Source organism: Ambystoma mexicanum, chromosome 5p (genome assembly GCF_040938575.1).
Source record: "Ambystoma mexicanum isolate Mex_15411 chromosome 5p, UKY_AmexF1_1, whole genome shotgun sequence".
NCBI lineage: Eukaryota > Metazoa > Chordata > Amphibia > Caudata > Ambystomatidae > Ambystoma > Ambystoma mexicanum.
In genome coordinates this window covers 890,648,765-890,671,549 of record NC_090930.1, presented here as the reverse complement: position 1 = coordinate 890,671,549, position 22,785 = coordinate 890,648,765, and the positions used below count along the sequence as shown (strand labels likewise).

The 22,785-nt window shown below is 47.1% G+C and overlaps 1 protein-coding gene across 1 annotated transcript in view; it reads right to left on the bottom strand.

The window, feature by feature from the left end:
- The window catches only part of PKD1L1 (polycystin 1 like 1, transient receptor potential channel interacting), a 2,330,280-nt gene that overhangs the window by 996,599 nt on the left and 1,310,896 nt on the right, over nucleotides 1–22,785 (bottom strand). The window contains exons 28-29 of the mRNA XM_069613333.1: nucleotides 13,858–13,958; nucleotides 13,254–13,443 (exon numbers count right to left, since the gene is read on the bottom strand). Coding sequence (XP_069469434.1) covers nucleotides 13,254–13,443; nucleotides 13,858–13,958 — 291 coding nt within the window. The remainder of the gene's footprint in view (nucleotides 1–13,253; nucleotides 13,444–13,857; nucleotides 13,959–22,785) is intronic.

Here is a 22,785-nt window from a genome sequence, read left to right as displayed (position 1 = left end):
AGTGAACGGGCCCATGGGACAGAGAGGGCCACTAACACCTGCCCCACAAGAACCGAGATGACCTAAACATCGTCACATGGAATGTTAGAGGGCTGAATGCATACGTCAAGAGGCTGAGGGTCTACACCTGGTTAAACAAAACGAAAGCTCACGTTGCAATGCTACAAGAGACGCACCTGACGGTCGGAAAACAAACCAAGGTGGCCAAAAAATGGGGAGGTCAGATGTACAGCTCATCGTACTCTAATTATGCAAGGGGGGTGATGACCTGGATCGCCCCGAGCACCCCATTCCAGCTCATCAACCAGGAAAAGGACGCTGAGGGTAGGGTCCTGATCGTCCACGGAATGCTGGAGAACCGGGAGGTGTGCCTGGTGAACACCTATGCCCCCAACCATGACGCAACAGCCTTCTTTGAGTCACTCACGCCCCGGCTGGCCCCGTACAGGAACGCTACGATCATCTGGGCTGGAGACCACAATTGCACACTGGACCCCCGACTAGACAGGTCGGACGATAAGCACAGACGACCAGCGCCACCAGCACGGAGGTTACGGAAGGTGCTGGACCAGCTGGAACTGGAGGACATCTGGAGGAAGGTACATGAGGGGGAAAGGGGATACACACACTACAGTGCTCCGCATGGGACATTCACGCGGATTGATTACCTTTTCACGGGAAGGGAGACATTAGGTGAATTCACTGGGGCACACATACATGCACGAACCCTGTCTGATCACGCCCCCTTGAGAGTCACATGGGCACATACACACAGAGGGGCCCCCACGCCCACATGGAAACTAAGGGCAGAAGCACTGCTGGACGGGGAATTCCAGGAACATATCCAAAGCACGATAGAAGACTACTTTGAGCATAACTCGGGTAGTGTGGACAGCATGGTGACGATCTGGGAGGCCCTTAAGGTTGTGGTCAGAGGTGCGGCAATGGGGAAGACGGGAGGACTCAGGAGGGAAACCCTGACCCAACTGGACGCGTTAGAAAGAAAGATTGAGAGGGCCGAGAAATGGGCGGGGGAGAACGGAGGAGATCAGGATGACCTCACCACCCTGCGGCAACAGTGCATGGAGACTTGGGAAAGGCTGGGGCGCCTAGATTACGGGAAGTACATACAGAGGCTGCATGCAGAAGGGGATAAGCCCGGCAGGCTCCTGGCCTGGCTAACCAAACAGGAGGCCAAGCGGGAACCAATTAATGCAATCCAGAATAGTCAAGGGGAGGAGGTAAGGTCCCAGGAAGGTATAAACGAGGTGTTCTCGCAATTTTACGAGAAACTGTACACAAAAGTCCAAGAGGGGGAGGAGGGGGACCTAGAGGACGCCTTCGCGGAAATCAGGCTCCCGCAACTCACTGAGGAACAGGCCCAAATGCTGGATGCTCCCCTCACAGTGGAGGAACTGGCGGAAGTAATCACCCAACTGCCGACAGGGAAGACCCCGGGGCCAGACGGGCTACCGGGGGAATTCTATAAGAAGTACAGAGACAGTTTAGCCCCTAGATTGCTGGAAACACTGGAGGAGGCATATGAGACGGGGAGGCTCCCGAATAGCATGTCGGAATCCATTATAGTGCCGATACTTAAACCAGGGAAACCACCCCTCGAGTGTGGGTCCTATAGACCAATTTCCCTGATAAACCAGGACTCCAAGATCCTGACAGCGGCATTAGCTAACCGGCTCAAGAGAGTGCTACCCACCCTGATCCACACTGATCAGACAGGGTATGTACCTGAACGAAACACGACGTGGAATCTCCGGAGACTCCATTACGTCATTGATAGGACTAACCAAGCAGACGGGGAGTGCGCAGTAGCTTCCCTAGATGCGATTAAAGCATTTGATTCGGTGAGCTGGGACTGGCTTTTGGGAGCACTCGCCCACTTTGGGATAGGGCAGGGGTTCCTTCAATGGATAAAGTTGCTCTACAAAGACCCGAGAGCAAGGGTCAAGACGGGTAGGGTGGTCTCCGGGGAATGGAGCATAGGGCGAGGTACGAAACAAGGGTGCCCGCTGTCACCAATGTTATATATCCTAGCTTTGGAGCCATTCGCGGTCTTCCTAAGAACGGATTATATGGACACGGGCATAGCAATTGACGGGGTGACACACCAGATATCGATTTACGCAGACGACATACTGCTCTACGTCCAGGACCCACGCACCCACTTACGAGATTTACTCGAGGCACTAGGAGCATTCGGTAGACTATCGGGAATCACTGTCAACAGGGAGAAATCCTCACTGTTCCCCCTGGCGGGCCTGCGAAAAGTACCACCAGATCAACTGCCGCACCTGGGTCTCACATGGTCCCCGACCACCTTTAGATACCTGGGAGTGGACATTCACCACGATACCGCGGACACACACATAGCCAACACGCAGGCGGCCCTGAATAAAATTGAGCACGCTATGCAGTTCTGGAAGACCCTACCACTGGGGATGATAGGCCGAGCGGCCTTATTGAAGATGACGGTCCTGCCCAGGCTCCTATATTACTTTACCAATATCCCTTATAACATCCCGGGAGCTTTCTTTAAACGCCTGCACAACCTGGTGAGGACCTTCCTGTGGGGAGGGGGGAGAAACAGGGTAGCACTGACTACATTACAGAGGAGCCACGAGTGGGGGGGCATCAAACTCCCGGACTTTTTGCATTACTACCTAGCGGCACAACTCCAATTTGTGGTGAGATGGCTGGGGGAGGACACCTCCATCGACGCAATTCTCCTCCGACCAGCACTCAGGCAATATTACCTGAGGGAACTCCTCTGGATGCCAGCTGCCCAGGCTGGGTCTCTTCCTAGCATGGCCCAGCTAGGCCGAACGCTATGGGAGAGAGCCTGGAAAACGCAAGGCATGCAGGACCCCTGCTCAAGACAGATCCCCTTGGCGGGTCTGGTAGATACCCGCATAACAAGCCTGGCCACGTACAGGACACAATGGGAGGACAAGGGGGTAGCCCAAATAGGGGACCTGTGGCAAGAAGGACAGTGGGTCGGATTCCAGTCCTTAGTGGAGGAGCAAGAGGTGCACAAGGGCCAGTTCATCCTGTATAACAGCTTAGTACAAGCAATGAAGAAGAGGTGGGGAACCATGCCAGAGGCGGAGGCAGAGAATACTGGGGGAGCGCTGGATACCTGGTATGACATTTCTGAAGGAGGACACACGGTGTCCAGGCTCTATGAGCAACTACTGGGCACCACTAATAGGAAGACACTGAACGCGCGAGCAAAATGGGAAGAGGAGCTCCAGCAGCCCTTCCAAGAAGGAGAATGGAATAGAACCCTCCAATACACTAAAAAAGTTTCTAGGAATGCCAGGTTCAGGCAGCTGCAAATCTACATAGTCCACAGAGCATACCTAACTCCCAAAAGAATGATGAAGATAAGAAAAGGACAAACTTCCAGCTGCCCACGCTGCCGGGAAGAACAAGCGGACATGGTGCACATGTTCTGGTCGTGCCCCAAAATAACAGAGTTCTGGAATATGGTGAAGAGTAAGGCGAGGACGGCAGGAATCCATATGCAGGCATGGTCACCTAGGTCTTATATACTGGGCCTGTTCCCGAGGGGGGACAGGCAGATGGCACACGTGGCAAAAATGAAAGACCTGATGACAATACTGGCGAAGCGCCGCATAGCAATGGCATGGAACACGAGTGAAGGACCCTCGGCAGAGGGCTGGTGGGCAGATCTACAAAAATGGGCGATAGCGGAAACGACCGTCTGGATGAGAGCCACACAGAGGGGAGAAGGCAATAGCGGAGCCAGAATACTGGCGTGGAACACCCTGGTACGGGACCTGTTCGGAGACGGGGCGGGAAACAACAGGAGTGACTCAGATGACTCGGAAGGAGGACAGGCTGGCCCGACTGGGCCCTACGCCCGGGGGCAGAACACAGACCAAAGGGAACTCAGTGAGTGGGGAGGAGGCGGCCTGGCCGGGGCCGGAGCAAATAATGGACAATACAGATGCAACTCCAAGGTGCCAACACATATGTTCACGGACTGGGAGAGGCCACTCCCAGAGGAGAGTGAGGGGTGGCCGGGATGACGGTTCCTCTGTCATGAACCTAATAACTTTGGCGAGTGGCCCATGGCAATAATGGACCACGGACATAAGTAATTGCCTTCAAGGGGAGGGGGGGGAACGGGGGGAGTTGGGGATGCATTTTTCTCTTTGTTGTAAAACCAATAAAAAAGAAATTAAAAAAAAAAAAAAGTCTATGGTGGGTAACTAATATTGCCTCTGTTTATTCCCTTGGCTCACCTTGCTGTTCTTGTGTTCCCCTTAGGTGCCGGAGTGCGGCAGGAACATGCAGAAGGATGCAGTGGATTGTGAAGATGCTGCGAAGGCCGGTGAGGTCAGCGCGGCGCTGCAGCAGGCAAGGCGACGCACATAAAATAACTTCTTTCTTCAAGCTCGAAGGTGGATCGGGAATTCAGGTAAGGATCAAAGGTATTGCTCTTGTTTTAACCTTTTTTCCTTCTTTCTCCCTCTTTCTAGGAGCTCCAGACTCGAGGCGGGCATGGCAGAAGACTGGATGCAGACTTGCAGGCACGGTGAGCGTTACGCTGCTGGATACAGAATAACGCAAAGTATCTGCTGCTCTTCGGGCGTGGTTTAAATAGCCTCCAAATTAGTCCCAGGTAAGTATTCCTCCTCGACCCCACCCGAGTAAAAAATAGTCCCTAGGTAAAGTAGTCCCTTCCAAGCCTCTTTTGGCTTGGAGCTCTTGCAGCATGGTCTGCATCAGGTAAGTTTTAATCTAGGAGCCTGGCACCTATGGCGCCAGGACTGACTCTCCATATGGGCCTGGCGCCATAGAGGCCAGGACTGCACCCAAATAGCCCCTAGCAGGGGTTCTTGGGCTTGCTTGGAATAACTTGATACCTGCTTCTGGGGTTGCTGGACTTGATCTGGATCCCCGGGGGTAGGCATCATGACAACGCCACAGTGGATGGTGGTAGGGGTGGCAGATGCAGTGTCCGAGAAGACTTTCATGAGTCTACCATTTAGGAAGGAGGCCACCCAGGCGATGGCTTCTGATGAGAAATATGCTTCATTTTTTAGGTGCATGCCTAGGATATCATGGTTGACAAGGTCAAAGGCAGCAGACAGGTCCAAAAGGAGAAGTGCTGGTTTGCCTTTGTCCCCGATGTCGCTAAATTGAATTTTAAGATCCCGTAGGGCTGACTAAGTCTCATGTCTTGGTCGGAAGCCTGACTGTCTTTTACCTAGGATGTGGTTTGCCTCAAGATATTGCTGGATTTGCGTGTATGAGACTTTGTCCAGGATCTTGAGCAGGAATGGCACGGTGGTGATGGGCCTATATTTGTTGGCAATTTCTGGGTCCGGAGTGTTTTTTTTTTTTTTAGAAGGGGGCGCATCCAGGCTTCTTTCAGACTGTCTGGAACAGTGTTGGAGTTGAAGGATGCGTTGATGAAGGTTTTGAGAAAAGGGGAAAGAGTATTTGTTCAGTCTTTAATCAGTTTCACTGGGCAGGCATCTCCTTTGCAGTTGGATGGTTTGATTTTGTTAATTGTCTCAATTACTTCAAGTTAAGTTATTTCCCTAAATTTAAACAGGGTTATGGGGTCTTTAGTGGTAGGAGGTGCTACGCTGGAGGTGGACTTGTGCTCTGTGCTGGTGGTTGAATCAATATACTGTGACAAGTTTTTGTGATGCTCCTTGATTTTTTTCTTGCAAGAGTAGGATTTTATTAAGTAAGGCAGATTGTATTGAGTTGCACCAGGATTGGTCTTTAATGACATCTTTGGATTTGGTGGCTGGGGTAGTGAGTTCTTTGAAAATGGCAAAGAGCTCTTTGGCTTCAGAAGTAGCATTAGTAATTCTGTCATTGAATGATGCAGATTTGGCTGTGATTATGTCTTTTTTGTATTGAGAGGTGACTTTTTTGTAGGAGGATAGGGTGACTTCAGAAGGTGATCTCTGTCAGATGTTCAGCGCTTTGCGTTTCAGAGTGCAGAGTTCTTTTAGTTCAGAGGAAAACCAGGTGTTGGAATGTTTCATTAATTTAGCTTTTTTCTTTTGTAGTGGGACAATAGTGTCTATTGCAGCACTGATGGTGTGTTTGTAGATGTCTGCTAGCACGGATGGGTCAGTGGATTCAAGATCAGTGGTGAGGGTGTTGAGATGAGGTATGAACTTTTCTTTTGTTAGATTTTTTGCGCTTCTTGCCAGGGGTGGGGGGATAGGGTTAGGTTTGTGCACCTTGGTGGTGATAGTGGGAATGAAGAAGTGAATGAGGCGATGGTCAGACCAAGGGGTGGGGGTGATGGAACTGATGCCAATACCACAGTTGTGGTTGGATATCCAGTCAAGGATACGTCCTTTGTTGTGCACGGGCGTGTTTATTTTTGGATTGAAGCCTAGTTCTTGTAAGGCTAGTGAGAGGTTTTTGGCTGGTTTGTCCTTTTTATCGTTGTAGCCGAGGTTGAGGTCCCCTAGAAGGATGCTTTTGGAAGTGGTCTTAAGGTTTTCTGCAAGGAGGTGAGAGGTTGTCCTGGAAGTCCATTAGTGGGCCAGGACGGCGATAGACCAGGTTGATGGTGATGGTAGTGTTGGGGGAGAGTGAGATTTTTTATAGCAAGGGAGTCAGAGTTTCCACCCAGGTTGGATGGGATTTGTCAGGCCTCCAGATAATCTTTCATGATAAGTGCTACACCACTGCCTACGGTAGTGAGCCGGTCTTGCCTGATGATGGAGTAGCCTTGTGGGATGGCTAGGGTGAGAGGAGGCCCTGAGGCGCTTTGTAACCAGGTCTCAGTAATTGCAAGGATATCGAGGTCAAGATTGGTTATAGGTTCGCTGATTTCAATGGCATGTGCAGGAATGGATCTAGCATTGACAAGGCACATTGTAGGTGGTTGGGTGTATGGGTTACAGTGAGGGAGTTGGTGTCGGGCGGTAGGGCAGGGTTTGGGGGTGTGTGCTGCTTGCTCAAATATATCAGTAGGCGGAGCTATTATCCTGGGTAGGTCAGGAGGTGCATGAGCTGGGATGTTGGTGTGTCTGGAGCAGAGCCCCAGAAGTTGGTTTCTGGTGTTGGTGTGTCTAGGGTGTGTGGTAGGGGTCGGTGTAGTATGGGTTGCAGTGGGGTTGATTTTGATAAAGAATGAAGGTAGGACGTAGGTGGGGGGATGTTGGAGGAGAAGGTGTGGGGGGGCAACAGGCATGTTGGTAGGTGTAGGGTGTTTCATGGTGGGGGGATTGAGGATATAGGTTGTGGGTCAGGGGTGGCAGGTGGAGATGTAGGGCTGGTGGAGCAAATACTATGGGATAGCTTCTCAGTGTTGTTGCGGGCCAGAGATGGGAGTGAGGAGATGGCCGGTGGGTATTAGTAAAGGTCGCTGAGTTATAGGGCGTGATAGTAGGAGGGGATGACAGGTAAGCAGAGTAGATAATGGCAAGCTCGCTGCGTTGGCAAATTGACAGTAGTTAAAATAATGCAAGGTTATACATGGAATAACAATAGGTCCCTAGATTGCACTATTACAGGCTAGCAACGTACATATACATGATGGCAGCATTTAGTGTGATATTTGACAGAGTGGTCGTATGTAGACACAGTGGGTCACAACAGTATGCAATAGGCATAGAGCAACAGTGAAACGGGTCTGCTTTTTCTTAAGCTTCTGTTGATACGTTGGCTGAGGCTAAATGGCATAAATTCGTATAGTACCAATGCATATACTGGGTGGGAAGATGGAGCGGACAATGCATTTTTGCAAGCTACAGGCGATGGTACTTACAGATATCACAGTCTCTGGTTTGGCAGCATGCGGTCCGTCGCCACGTCCAACACGGACAGGCACAGACAGGCCTGGCCCTTACAGCTAGGCCCTTGATGCATAGGCCTGTTTCCGGCTATCGCCTTCCGGCAGTGTAGGTAGAGGGATATTCATGTGTGCAGCCAATCGGATGCACGTAGGACCGGCGTGTGGGTAGAGGGATATTCATGTGTGCAGCCAATCGGATGCACGTAGGACCGGCGTGTGTTGTGTTACAGTTGCTTAGCAGCCACACAGCGAGGAGGAGGCGGCCATTTCCGGCAGCACCATGCTCGATTCGGGCAGATTTCTCTGTGATGAAAAAAGAATGAAGCAGGATTGTGTGGGTCACCGGAGCATATGTTTCAGAGCTGGGTCAGTGCTTTCAGAGGACAGCGATGAGGTTCCTGAAGCGGGTCCTTCTAGTGTTGTATCTCCTGGGAACGGGGGTTCCTGCCCTGCGCTCGTGGCAACGAAGGTAGAGAAGTGAGGACCATGTCAGTGTGGAAAAGTGAAAAATGCAAATATGGCAATACAGAATGGTTCAGATGAAAGGGAATGGGACATAGGAGCAGGTTTATTGAACATGAAAGTGACATGGTTAGTTAAGATTATCGCAGAAGGAGATGAGGTGTATGTATTGGCAAAGATACTATCGAAAATGCCCACTTTATTAAAGGAAGCATTTATGTGCCTAATGCTAGTCATGCAAGTTATTCTTCAAAGAAAAGGAAATTATGGATGAGTGGGGATTTTAATACAGTATTTGATCGTACGGCAGCCTGATCAGCAAATGCAAGGAAAACTAACATTGCAAAAACATTGAAAATCTTAAAGATGTATGAAGACATTCCCATTAGAATACAAGGGCCACACTTTTACCCTACCTGTTCTTCATATTCATTCTCAGAGTGAGTATATAAAATACTTTCTATGGAAATGGACAGTGTTGGAAAAGGTAAATTGTGAAATTGCAGTTTTTGAGCATGCTCATGTTACACTTAAAATGAAAGTCTGAAAATGTGGACGTTAAAAGAGATTGCAAATCTAATCTTTTTTTAACACAAGATGAGACTTTTATTAATTTAATTTGAGAAAATAGGAAAGCCTTCTCAGATGAAAATATGTATTCTTTACTTGATGTTGTTATGCTGTCCTATACTCCTGAAGCATCAACCAAGCGAAGGTTTATTAACTGTGCTACTCACTTAAAAAAAGAACTTAAAGAGCAAGTAACTTTATTTGGAAAAAAGCTTAAAGTTGTGGAAACAAGGTTTGCAGTTGGACGTGGATACTTCCATTGAGAACGGCTGCAGTGAAGTTGAATGCAATTCCTTATAAGCAATCAGAAAAAGGTTAATCTTACACTAGATCAATATTTAGGGTCAAAGGGAGAATCCTAGTAGGAGATTGGTCAGTAGAAAAAATAAACCTGTCCATCATGCCCCCACATTGCAAATGACAATAAATTGGTAACTTCAGATGTAAAAGTACTCTCGTCATGCTATCAGGGACTTTATAGGGAGTACTCAATCGTCAAGAGTCATTCAATATTTCTTTTGCAAGTATTGCTTTACCAATGTTAAAGGGGAATTGAGAAAAACAGGTTTAATCTTAGCTGCGCTTCACAGTGTATTTATTGCCAGAATCATTACATTATGTTTAATGTGCTTTTAAAGTATTGCAAACCTTTTTCAATTCTTTCTTTTTCAATGTCATGTAATTTAGAGATACTCTGCAAAAGTAATCAAGCCCGGCAAACTCATCAAGCCAGTTAACACATGTTTTACTTCCAATAGCAGCACATAATCAGCTCTTGCAATGGATGTTATTGTCGACGTTTCTCTGGGAGTACTCTCCCATGCTCGTTTCCCATTCTGCCAGATTGCTTTTTTAAAAGACTAGCGATACTTGTATTATATCCATTGTTGTGCCATTTAGTAAGGTGTATCTATATTCCTGCTGTCCCAGAAACAGGGGTGTGGGGGTTAGGGGTGTACATCCTGGTTGAATGACCTTCAGGCAGGCTATTTACCTAGGGATCTCTAGTAGTCTTGATGTGTAGGCTCCATTTGGTTAGTCTAAGTGGAGTGGGATCAGTTTGTTGGATAAGCATGTTCATGCTATGTGCAACTAGCTTTTTTTTGCACAATGCACAAGAATCTGTAATGTGAGAATTCACGTTCAGCCGGTTTAGATGCTGTAGCACAGGTGTACTGTGGCTAAACATCCAAGACAGCCATGACTCAGGTGGCATCCTTTTCCAATAGCTCTTGGGTATCCTGCTCAAAATCACACAGCTCCAGAAACCACAACCAACATGTTCTCACTAGATGTTTAAAAGTCATTTGTGGGAGAAAGGGACTTCAAGTTTTCTCATCCGTTTTAGGGATCCAAACGAAGAGGGGCAGTGAATTTAAAGCGCTACAAGAAGGCAGCATTGTGAATCAAAGAGAACCACCAGTGTGTTTGTGAACTCATTTTAGGGCTATATGTGTAAAGTGTGAGCGTTGGCAAATCTGGACTTGGTTGCAAGTAATTTAGCAAAAGGACAATTAACACAGAATCTGGTTTGATATTCAGACCAAGGAAAGAAATGCATATTGAATGGCTGAGAAAATGGTGAAGTCACTGAAGAAACATTAGGGAGCCGTTGTGTGCGACCCATTCAGCAAAAGGACACAGACATTGATAAAAAATGAGTTGGAGCACATGTCCTTGAGGTACCTCACGTTTAGGGGCTACCAGTGTTTGGCTGGCCCTGTTTATCTGTTCCCCACCAAATGCATGTATTACTTTTGAGTTTAAAAGTAGGAGGTAATGATCACATGTGTCAGCAGGGAGGTGAGGTTTGAGGATGGTATCTACTTTGCATCAGACACAGACTGGCAGCATCAGTCAAGGATATCCAAGGATAGTGCTGTGCAGTAGATGAGTCAGATTATCAGACATAACATGGGTGTTGGTTTAGTTTCAAAGGTAATTTCTCCCAATATGTACATTATTTAGTAGTCTCTCAATTGTTTCCCATTTAATGGCCGCAATGCAGAACGTAAGTCGCTTCATAATTACCCTACAGAAGTGAATAGCTGGTTCTGCCTATCCAACATGTATTGGTCAGGTTAGATGGTTCGAAGGTGAAACCCCCACCTCCGATATAAAGTAAGCGAATTACTTTACAAGTTCAACTACTAGCAGGGCCGGTCCAGCGCTTCGTACTTTGGAGGTTAATATTTTTGGAACTAATACGCTGGATGATAACAACGGCTATTATTACACAGCTTTGAATTGGGAGGAATCTCCGGTAAAGTAATGCATACAAAGTTATATTGTTTGTGTTGCAGACGGTTCTCACAAGATGCTGCTAATGCTAAAAGTACATAGGGCATCAGTGGATGAGGGTGAGAATAGAAACACATGTATATAGTCCAACAAATACATGAGTGGCAAATTATATAAGTCAAAGAAAAAATAAGCAACGCAATATTGCGGAAAAATCATGGTTAGTAAAGGAATGGGAGGTGTGGACTAGAAAACAATGGACATCATAAAGGTGTGCTTTACTTTCTGAACATAATCTAATACAATGCTCAATAATCAATTTGACAACCCTAGCAATAAAAAGCAGCATATTGTCTGCCTGGGTTTATTTTATTTCATGTGGTCTTCGTGACTGCAATTGTTTTACGACATCTAGAACTATGCAGGCAGGATACAGAGGCCTGAGAAAATGTTTACTCCTCATGGTCTAATTAAAAGGAGGCACAAACCATGGGAATGTATCACCTAGTGAGGGGTTTGTCAATGACCGGTTTCCTTGCGGTGTGCAATATTAATTTCTGCTACTATCTGAGGTTGGAGGCACTGTAGAATGCGTGTAGACCACATGGTCTTCCACCACTCAGTGGTGGATGCTACAACCATATTTTGGAATCCTGAAGATCAGGGTGTGGGCTTTATCCTTATAAACATTGTGGGATGGACTGAGAGTCTGTCTGGCCTTGAGTTAATGTCTCTTCTAGGCTGTTCATAGGAGAGAGAAAATAGATTGTTTTTTTGTGTTCAGCATAAATCTGCATTCTGTCCCTGGACCCAAACATTTTTTTACTTGCCCAATATTCCAGATGGAATCAACCCGATCGGCATCATATTTTCCAAATCCTAGTCTGTACAGAAAGTCAGCTCCAATCTTCTCCCCTTTACTGACTGCCACACTGTCTTTCAACTCTTCCATTGTTTCACTACTTCAATCTGGCAATGCTTGGGTATTTGCTCTATAATGCCCTTATGCACAGTGAATTGGTTGACGTGGCAGAGATAAAAAGTGGTCTCCTCTCCATTTTACAACTTGAGTGAAAATGCTTCCTTGTGCTGTGTGTGCCCTTACTGAATATTTTGCCAATTAACCCAATCTTTGCTCTTCCATCTTAACATGTCTGTAATGATTCTGCAGTTTCAACTCTGATAATGAGTCTTTAACTGGGATTGTAAAAGGTTTCCTCTGTAAATATGTTGGCCAGGTGTCTGGAACCTGTTGTGGCTTTCCAGGTGTTTTGGACTAGAACTCCCATTATCCCTCGCCAATGATTCTGCTGGCGCAATGGCTGATAGGAGTTGCTGTCCAAAACATCAGGAGAGCCAAAGGTTGCAGAGCCCTGATGTAGGCTATCATGAGAAAATGCTGAAATACCTCCCTACCAGTTAAGAGGACACTGTTTAACAGTTTAAACAAATAAAAAATCACCGTCAATTAGACCAGAATGATCTTAGAATGTTACTTTGAATTTACTGTATTAGATATGGAACAAAAGACATTAATTCAAAGACGGATTGAATACTTTAATTAGCATGTCTGCTCATCAATAACCGGGTTAGATCCCTGTTGCGCTCTGTCTATATGCATTAGATCGCGTGCTTCCTGTCCTCGAGGAAAAGCACGCGATCTGATGCGTATAGACAGAGCGCAACAGGGATCTAACCAGGTTATTGATGAGCAGACACGCTAATTAAAGTATTAGGGGCATCCAAGACTACGAGTTTATACTAATAATTTGGTTGAGTAGCCCTGATTTGAAAAAGGCTTTAAGAAAGGCCAAAACACGTGTCATCAAGAAGGGCATTTTTTATAAATAATAAATCACCTTGCAACTTATTCTTGGGCGCAGTCTTTATACTGGGTCTCTACCTTAAACGTACTTGATGCATGGTCTTTTTGGGCTTGACAACAAGCTAGGAAGACGCAATTTACCTATACAGAACACATTTGAAAAGGAATATAAACAGTTTATGAATTAACATGTCGCCATGTTAGACTAGACCTTGGAAGCCAATAACCCTTGAATCATTCATTCAAAGACTGCTGTTAAGCGGATTGTGTGCTATTTCCTAAAGAAATGTTTAATGTCCATCAGAATGGATTATCGAGTGACCATACATGCACTACCTGCAGTTGATAGTTGCTGCTGTAGGTCCTTGCTGTGGGTAGCACCCATCCGACTTCCATTCCCGCGTTTCATCCCAGTACAGACACTGGGTCCACCGAGCACCGACGGTATAGTTCACCACACTGGCAAGGTATTTATTCTTTGTTTTCCGACTATAATCCGCATCTAGAATGGCCATATAGCAGGACCCTGTGTACAAAGTAAAAGCAAACACTCAAGACAAATAAGCGGTTTATGGTTTTTCCCCCAGTGATTGGAAACGCTCTGTAAACTGCATGCAATTGTGTGATATTAGAGCGCCAGAAGACCATGCAGGTGGCAACAGTGTGCGGTATAAGCATCTTTAACATAAAATTAACAAATACATCTGAAACATTCCAAACAGATTTGCTTTCCTGTCCTTAAAATATGCTTGGGTTATTGAAGCAGCTCCTTGTTGTAACCGTAATCTCCGGATTACTTACGCAGACACCGAGCCCAGTTCAATTATTAAACATCCCAGTGCTGTTGCACTTCATGCTGTGAACAGGTCAAGCAATGAAGATATGCACGGAGAAAGGGTTCAACAGATAACATGAAAGGGAGTGTGAGTTACCCACAAACCTTTTAAAGAAGTCGCTGGAATGAACATCTGAACAGCTTTGCCATCCCAAGAGTAAATCTGTTTCATATTGAAATTAGTTGGTGTTGGTTTCTGGGAGTACCTGAAACACAAACGGTACCTCCTTTTTAAGAGCCAACTCAAACAAATGAAAAGTGCCTCTTTACTGGGGCATACATCCAAGCAGGGTCGCTTTCCGGCTGGACAGCAGCAAAATGAGTGAAGCCGGTGAAGCTGGGTAGCAAACACATTGATATCTCCATTCCCTGACACATTCCCACATTCTTTTTTCATTTGACATCTATTTTATGGAATTTAAACGAAATACAACATTGTACTTATTGCTATCCTCTGTTCATAAAAGCTTTGCCCCATACGCTCAGAGTGGCATCTCACGGGGCATTCACAGCTCCACCCCTATTCAACAGGATGCAGAGGAGATGGATGTGTAAATGGACCCGATGCAGAGGGTAAAACAATTATGGTGTTCTGATCTCGATATATAGAAAATTTCATCAGTATCAATTGTTATAGAATTCCATCTTTCTCGGACCATGTCTATAAGCATGTTTCCTTTTGATGCATGAAAGTACATTCAACGGACGTGTAACACATTATGATATCCGTTGCATCAATCAATTCTATATGAAAGTTATCCCAGTGTATATTTGACTACGCCACACAGGTTTTGCTTCTTTGACCAAAACAAACATTGCATAGAAAACTTTGATATCATTCCGTCAATGTCATGCATTCAGTAGAATTGTTTTGTAATTGTGTGTGCTTTCTTTATACAGATTTTTCAAGAATGCCTGCTTGTATGGTTTTCGGTTGCCAATCTAGGAGCCATGTCAAAAGTAAGGGCACAATCATGCATACGTTCCCGATGAATATTGATTTAATAAGAGAATGGGTTTGACATTGTAGATTTCAGGTGGACGAGCTTGAAAGTAGAGCCCAGGATGTCTTGGGAGACTTGAGGGCCAATCGATTCCACATCTGCAGCCTGCACTTTACCCCAGATATGTACGACCAATCGCAGTACACAAAAAAGTATCGACTCAGAACGTCTCGTAAATTGCTTCCAAATGCAATTCCAACTCTATTCATGCACATGCTGCCTCAGGTGAGTCCCGGAGGATGAATTAGCTGTAGGCGGTGGGGCACTGAACAGGTAAACTACATGAACGGATTGGTGCTTTCGGTGTAAATGTGTCTTACTAAAGTTTGCATATTTACCAGATTGTATTACTTTTGAACTATACCACATTTTACTACACATCTGTCCTTGGTTTATGGAGTATCAGAGAAAGTAATTATGACCATAGAAAACAATGCCATAGTGCCCTTGAAAAGAAGCATAATCTTTTCGTAATCGGTTGCTTGGCATGTCCATTTTTTTAGGAGAGCATACTGACAGAAGCACAGACCCTAGCAAGTGACGAAACCACTGACATGTCCAGTATACCATTGGTGAGCCGTACAGACTTGCAGAAGTTCATATTATTGACTGTTGGATCTTCCCACATATCTAATGCAAATCTAATTTTCCCTTTTACCACTTCGTGACAATGCACTGAAAATGAAGGAGCAAGATTCTGCATCCATTTCTTTTCCGGGGTCAACAACAACTTCAAGCGCCTATCAGGTGATTTTATTTCACTTTTCAATTATGAGAATGTATTATGCTTGGAATTTAAAATAATATGAAATTATTTATGTATACTGTCGGTTGTTTACACTATGTGTAATTTATGGGTTTCTCTTTATATGTACCATTGTCTGCATCCCATTGTCTCTGTTCCATTTTGCTGATATCATCCATACTAAAACAAGTACTGTGTTACAGGGGGATGCTGGTACTTCGACTACAATTATATCATCCTTTGGAGCTGGTCCGGAGTATGAGGTTTGCGTACTGACAGTTCCCTTGAATGAAAGAAAGTAAATCCTACATAGGATACTATTAGACAGTGACATTCATGGGAGCGTGGCTAGCGTGCATGGCGTGAGGAGGTTGCTCTGCTGAGCTCCCGTCCAAGATCCTGTACCCGATCTTATTGCAGCAGATAAGGAACAAATTTGCTATAACTGAACGTATCCTTTGGTGGATGAACCCCTTTCCCACCACCCAGCGTGTTTCTGGAGGAAAATCGGACCCGGAGCGCCGCCGCAACAACTGTTTTGAGAGGCTCCCCTGCATCTCACAAAATGGCGCTGAAGGATCACTGAGAACACTTGGGGAAGAGCTGTGCCCGTTGGAACTGGCCGATCCTCGGCCCACATAGAGCTGCGTGGCGGGCTGAAACCTCTTCCTCATCTTTGCTCGTACTATCAGACAGCCTGAGCACATTCTCATACCTACAAGCCCAGCGGCTATTTGACTTGCATGGTGCCGTGCTAGGATCCACAACTGACTCTCCGTCCCTACCCGAGCTGCGACACAGCCCTGGAATCCACCGACAATTAACTCACCTTGGAGAGCGTCGCTGAGGCGCATTGCCCGCGAGGTGCCAATCCCAGGCTGATGTGCAGGGAGTGGCGACGCCATCAAACCCCACATCTAAGGATCTTGCTGTGCTCGCAACAGGCCCTGAAGCCCCGACCCGCTGGCCTGTGTGCTGGGAGACACCAGCCGGCTCTCGGTTGCACCCAGGACTCCTACTTTTACAGGCTGCCCCTTGACTAGTGAAGTTGTTGGACCCTGGCCAGCAAGCTACTTCTACTGGGCCACTTGAGCCCCTGTTTCACCGTGCACTGGGGGTGCCAAGACACCAGACTGCCAGGAATGTGTGGGCTGTCCAGGGCAGCGTATCCTACGTGGATTCCACACATCCACTAACACCCCCAGGTAACACCCCAGAACCCGGCCTCTGCGGGAGCATCATCACTGGAAGCTACTCTTCCTTACACCCCAGCTCTACGACTCGCCCTGTGGGCATTACCAAGTGAAGCTCTTGCTTTAGGCGACCTGAACGCCACTGCCTTGTAGTGGCAGGCCCATACAGATGCTATAAAACGAAATAGGCACTAGGGTGGGAAAGCGTATTTCACTGCCGTATGCTAGTCCGGCTGTGCTCACACCAGCACACCAGGACATCCTACCGAGGAGGAAGAAAGCCACTGTTGCTGCCGTGGTCCCACCGAGACACCTGGACCGCTAATAGGGTGCAACCATTGAACAGCCACCCAACCCACCATCACCTGCAACCGCTGATTGCCACCTCGTGACTGCCTAGACACCCTGCTCACACTTTGATCAGATCACTGGGACACACCACAAGCTCAACTACTGTCTGGCTGGCTGATCACGCACTTTCACGAGACTGGCGACTTGCCGCAAGACTTTGCATCCGTCACACCACGGGGACGCCTTACCCATCAGACACCATTGCAGTACCACAGAGGATTCAGAAAGGCAAGCACCCCTCCAAAAATAAACCAAAGCCGTTGATGATGGAATCCTTTTCAGCAGCCACACCCAAACAGCAATTGCAACACGAGGCTGCCACACAACAGGAACCACCCGCCTCTGCTGATAACTCTAAGGATGCACAGGTACTGCAAGCTATAGCAGCACTCAGATTGTTTATTGACACCAAAATAGACTAGGTCAAATCCGACATGCAATTAATGCGTCAAGATGCTCGTAACCTGGCGGAAAGAGTGACCACGGCGGAAGCGGGCCTACAGGAAACCGCAGAGACCACGTCAGATCTGAAAGCTAGGGTACAATAATTAGAGAAGATAATTAGATCCGAGGATGCGGAGGGACGCGCCCCCCGCAACAACTTTCGCATATTAGGGATCCAGGAGGACATGGAGGGGTCGAACCCAACCAAATTTGTTGAAACCATGTGGCAACAAGAGACTGGCGCCGGCAACCTGTCCCAGGGCTTTTCAGTGGAAAGGGCCCATAGATCTATGCAGAAGTGGGCCCTACCAGGCTCCTACCCATGCCTGATGATCGCAAAAAACCTGAACTTCCGGGACAGGGAAATTATACTCCGGTATTCAAGGAGGGCGGGGAAATCAAGAGAGACGATTCTAGGATATTCATTTACCCGGATTACACGCCTGCAGTGCAACGAGCAAGGAACTCTTTTGTGCCGATAAAGGCGAGGCTCCGAAAACTTAACCTCAAATACATGTTACTCTATCCATCTCGCCTCAAGGTGCTCTATAAAGGCAAGGCAATTTTCCTGGAAACGCCCGCTGCCGCCAATATGTGGCTGGAGCACAACAACTTGGCTGGCGACGAGGAACCCATCACATGAACACAGAGGGGCCGGGAGGGTGGTAACAGGGGAATGTATTTAGAACAAGAGTCACCTTATGAAGCTGCGGCACGGTGACCACTATGTCTCACTATCACTGCAATGCCAATTTGAATGCCGGTTCGGACGGTGAGTCCACCGAGCCACATGTACAGTGCACTAAAACCCACCCTACGAAAGTCCAGTGCAGGCCTGTTGCTAGCACTTTACCCGCGCCAAATGACCTGGACAGGTCCAGATGGTGGGTGGCCACCAGAGCGCCACCAACCCATGGCGGCAGATGGGTGCAGTTGTTTGTTATTGTTGTTTGTTCTTCCGCTCACAATAGCGGATATTTGGACGGTTGTGAAGTCTCAAGTTAAAGATGGGTGGGCTGTGGGGGATGTTGGGGGTGGGGGTTCTGGGCAGAACAGATCAGAGCGCCCATGATACAGGGGGTTCCGCACCATTGCTGTCCTGCGGAATGACAAGGGCGGCAAGAAGGCAACCCGCCAGTTTGCTTTTATACCAATATGGCAACATGGGTCACAGTGCTAACCTGGAATGTTCGGGGATTGGCACTTATCTTCGCAGGAACAGAATAAAATTTTACCTAAACAGGAAGAGGGTGGGAATAGCCCTATTGCAAGAAACTCACCTGACAAAGGAGGCCATGGTTAAATTACAAGAGCACTGGGGTGGGCAGGGGTTCGAAGCTGCTTATTGTAATTTTGCGAGCGGGTGTTCACGTGGATCAGTCCCCAGATTCCGTTCAAGTTAGTTAAGGTAGAATCAGACACAGAGGGCCGATATGTGATAGTGTGGGGGCTATATCGAGCAGACAGAGACGTGCATAGTGAATTCTTATTTCCCCAACTGTAATATCCCGGGCCATCTGGAATTGCTGTATACCAAAATAAATCAATATAGGAACAGCTTTTTCATTTGGGGGGGAGGGAGCACTTCAATTGCGTATGCGACTTGGATTTGTATAGGTCCACCCCTCCTCTAAACCGTGCTGCAGCGGGCTCCACCGCACTAAATCCAGTGATAGAGCGACTGGACTTAGCCGATGTTTGGCGGGAGCTGCACCCTGGGGTGCAGGGTTATTCCTACTTCTCGTCCCCACATGGTCTGTATACCAGGATAGATCATATATTCACTGGTAGGCAAACATCTCCCCCACATGGAACTGGCACAATATTTAGGGCGATCTATTTCGGACCACTCACCCTGGACGGTTGAATGGAGTATGACCAGCCCCAGACCCTCCATCCCGCTTTGGAGAATGCCCGCCGAGGTACGGTATGGGAGGCCCTCAAAGTTGTAATACGGGCGGAAGTTATTGCAAAGGCAGGTGGTATTAGGAGACTACTGTGAAATGAGCTGGAACAGCGGGATGATGAAATTAGAAGGATTGAATCCGCCGCCTGGGGCACGCAGCAAGAAGAGGAAACTTTAAGTCGGCTAAGGGGCGAATGTAGAGAGACATGGGGCAGATTAGCCAAGTTCGACTACACCGCTATAACCGCTAGGACACATACTGAGGCAGATAGACCCGGCCTCCTACTGGCCTGGCTCTGTAAGAGGGAACACCCCAAGCACCTCACGAATACATTGAAGGGGGCGGATGGCACTTTGCATCAGACACAGCAGAAAATCAATGAAACCTTCAAGTTGTTTTACACCCAATTATATTTGCACGCCACCCCAATCCCACAGGAGGAAATCCTAGGCACACTTGGGGAGATTGGACTACCCAAGTTGGCACCCACACAAAGAGAGGCCCTAGACGCTGACATCACCACCAAATACATCACAGAGGCTATAAAATCTCTGGCCGCTTGCAAAACCCCAGGCAGCGATGGGCTGCCCCCGGAGTTTTAGAAAACCTATGAATCATCCCTCACACCGCTATTACTTAAAGTGTTCCAGAAGGCACACAATCTGGGGATTCTGCCAGAAAGCATGAGGGAGACCCTCATTATCCCGATGCTTAAACCCAGGAAACCGATTGACGAGTGTGACTCCTACCGTCCACTTGCAATGCTCAGCTACGATGTCAAGCTGTTAACCACGATATTAGCCAACAGGCTCTCCAGACTGATCGGCGGGTTGGTGCACACCGGTCAGAACGGCTTTGTGCCTGGCCGCAACACCACAGCAAACCTCCGTAGGCTCCAACTCTTTATGGCTCAGATAGACCAAGAGGGTGGCTCCTACGCGTTGCTATCATTAGATGCTATAAAAGCATTTGATTCCAGTTACTGCAAATGGCTCTCGGCGACTCTCTGGGAATTAGAGTTTGGGGAAAGTTTTATCAAATGGGTGAAAATTCTATATACTAAACCCAGAGCAAGAGTGATATCTGGTAGGTTTGTATCTGCGACATGGGACATATGCAGGGGTACCAGACAAGGCTGCCCATTGTTAGGCAGAAACCTGTGCAGTTCCCTCATAAGTTTTTCAAAAACTCACTCACCCAGTTAGCCAAAGGGGTACCATCATTCTTTTTGAGGGTCCTAAACCTCTTAAGGTACTGGGAAGGGGTCTTCCCAAATCTAGCTATCAAAGCTAGTTTTGCACATTCATAATCCTTCTTATCCACCTCCCCCAACTCCATTACCACATCAGTTGCAACAGGGGGAAGCCTAGAGAACAACCAGCGAAGTAACTCATTCCCTGTGATGTCCTGGAGCCCATGATTATACTCAAACATTTTTAACCAATCCAACACATCCAACTTAGGTTCATACATACACACTAATTCCTTAGGCATCCGGGGTCTTTTGGGACTGGAACTCCTAGAAGAACCAGAGGAGAGAGAAGCATTTTCCACAGACAACTTTTTCATTTCTAACTCATGATTAAGCTCTATTTCTCTGAGTCTTAACCCAGCTTGCTTCTGCTCAGCCTGGGCATTCATTCTTCTGAACTCTAGCTCTTGGTTTCTTTCAGATTGAGCTAAAAAACGTTTGTATTCTAATTCAAGCTTCATTTTTTCAAGTTCAAAATAAGCAGGGTTAACATGTAGGACCTGGTATGGGCCCAGTAGGTACAGCAGGTAAGGCAGACAGAGGCTCAGAGTGGCTAACTTCATTAGGTTTACTTTCCTCTTCTGACTCATTCTCAAGACTTTGATTCAGATCAATATCATCACTGTTTTCTACATTTGCTGGGGGGGGGGGTAGATTCCTCTGTACCACCCAGACTTTGGTTTTCTAACAATCTTTCTATAAGTTCCATTTTCTTGCCCTTCTCAGAGAGATTCTTATGTCTACACAATACTTTTAAGCAATCAGCAGTTTTGGCAGACAATGATTATAGGGTATAACTCTCCATAGCAGACAGTTAGAAAATCAGCTTTTTAGTGCTAAACTCTGTGGTTAGTTGTCTTAAAGTGTTCAACAAGCACTCTAAAATGTATACTCAATACAAATCCCACCGCTGTACACCAGTGTTAGGCAGAAACCTGTGCAGTTCCCTCTGGGACCACTGCGAAAGATTTAGGACTACAGGTGTTTGGCAGTAAACCCACTTGGTAGCAGTCTGTACCACACAGATTCACTTGGTAGCTGTGGCTGAGCAGTCAGACTTCCCTCAAGAAGAGTTAGGCAGTATACAGAGTATTCACAATAGGTCAAGAGAACACAGTAGAAAAAGTAAACACTGACCAGGGCTTGGTGTAAAAGAGATATAATTATTTATTTTAAAACCACATCTAGAAAAACACACAGGCACTAATAGTAAGCAATTCAAAAACACAGTCACTAAAAGATATACACTCCCTTAAAAGAATAATTAGACAAGTCTTAAGTAAAGCCCCACTTATTTTCAGACAGCGGTGAGCGCTTAACGTAGATGGCACTCTAATAGTTCGTTTTAAAAAGGGAGAGAAGAGCAGAGAACAAGTTGAAACAGATCCCAACACTTATCAGAACATAACAAGAGAGGAAGGCAAAGTAAAACCGTGAAGTTAGAGTTCAAGAGGCCGGATCCACTTTCAGAGGATCCAAACGAAATGTGTCCAGGGTCACATGGTTGCAGTGCACAAAAGTCTTGTAAAGGTTCAAAAAGGAGTTGGACCAAAGAAAGGGACCAGTTAGAGGGTCAAGGGGGCCAGCCCAGTCCAGAAGGTGGCCAGCCCAGTCCAGAAGGTTAAGGGGTTATTATTACCTTGTAGCAATCTTTAGAAAGGGAAGCCTGGCGGACACGGTACATTAAAGTGGTGAGAACACTACTTGTTCCTGGCAGCGGGTGCAAGTCGGTGCTTCGTCCGGGGGAAGAGAGGATCTCATCGTGGAGGAAGACAGGAGTCCGTTGCACTGCCAGGGAAGAAACCAGCCGCAGAGTTTCTCAGGTACAAGGAGCGGTCCGGTGATTCACGGTTCAGTGGTGAGTGGCTATCCGGCTGCCGGGGTGCTTGGCACGGGCAGTTCGAACCACAAACCGGGCTGAGGTGCGAAGAAAGAAAGGTAAACTGGTTGTGCCCACCAGTCAGGGGAAGAAGCCTCTCCAGCCGGGAGATCTTCTCTGTCGTCGGGAAGTGGTGAGTCGGTTCTGCAGGGCTCCACTGGTGGTGTCGTCGTGGTAGGTCGGCTCAGCTTCTCCCTCGTCGGATTCTCAGGTCCTGTGGCGACTTCTGAAGTTCCAGTCCCCAAAGCTCTGCTTTTA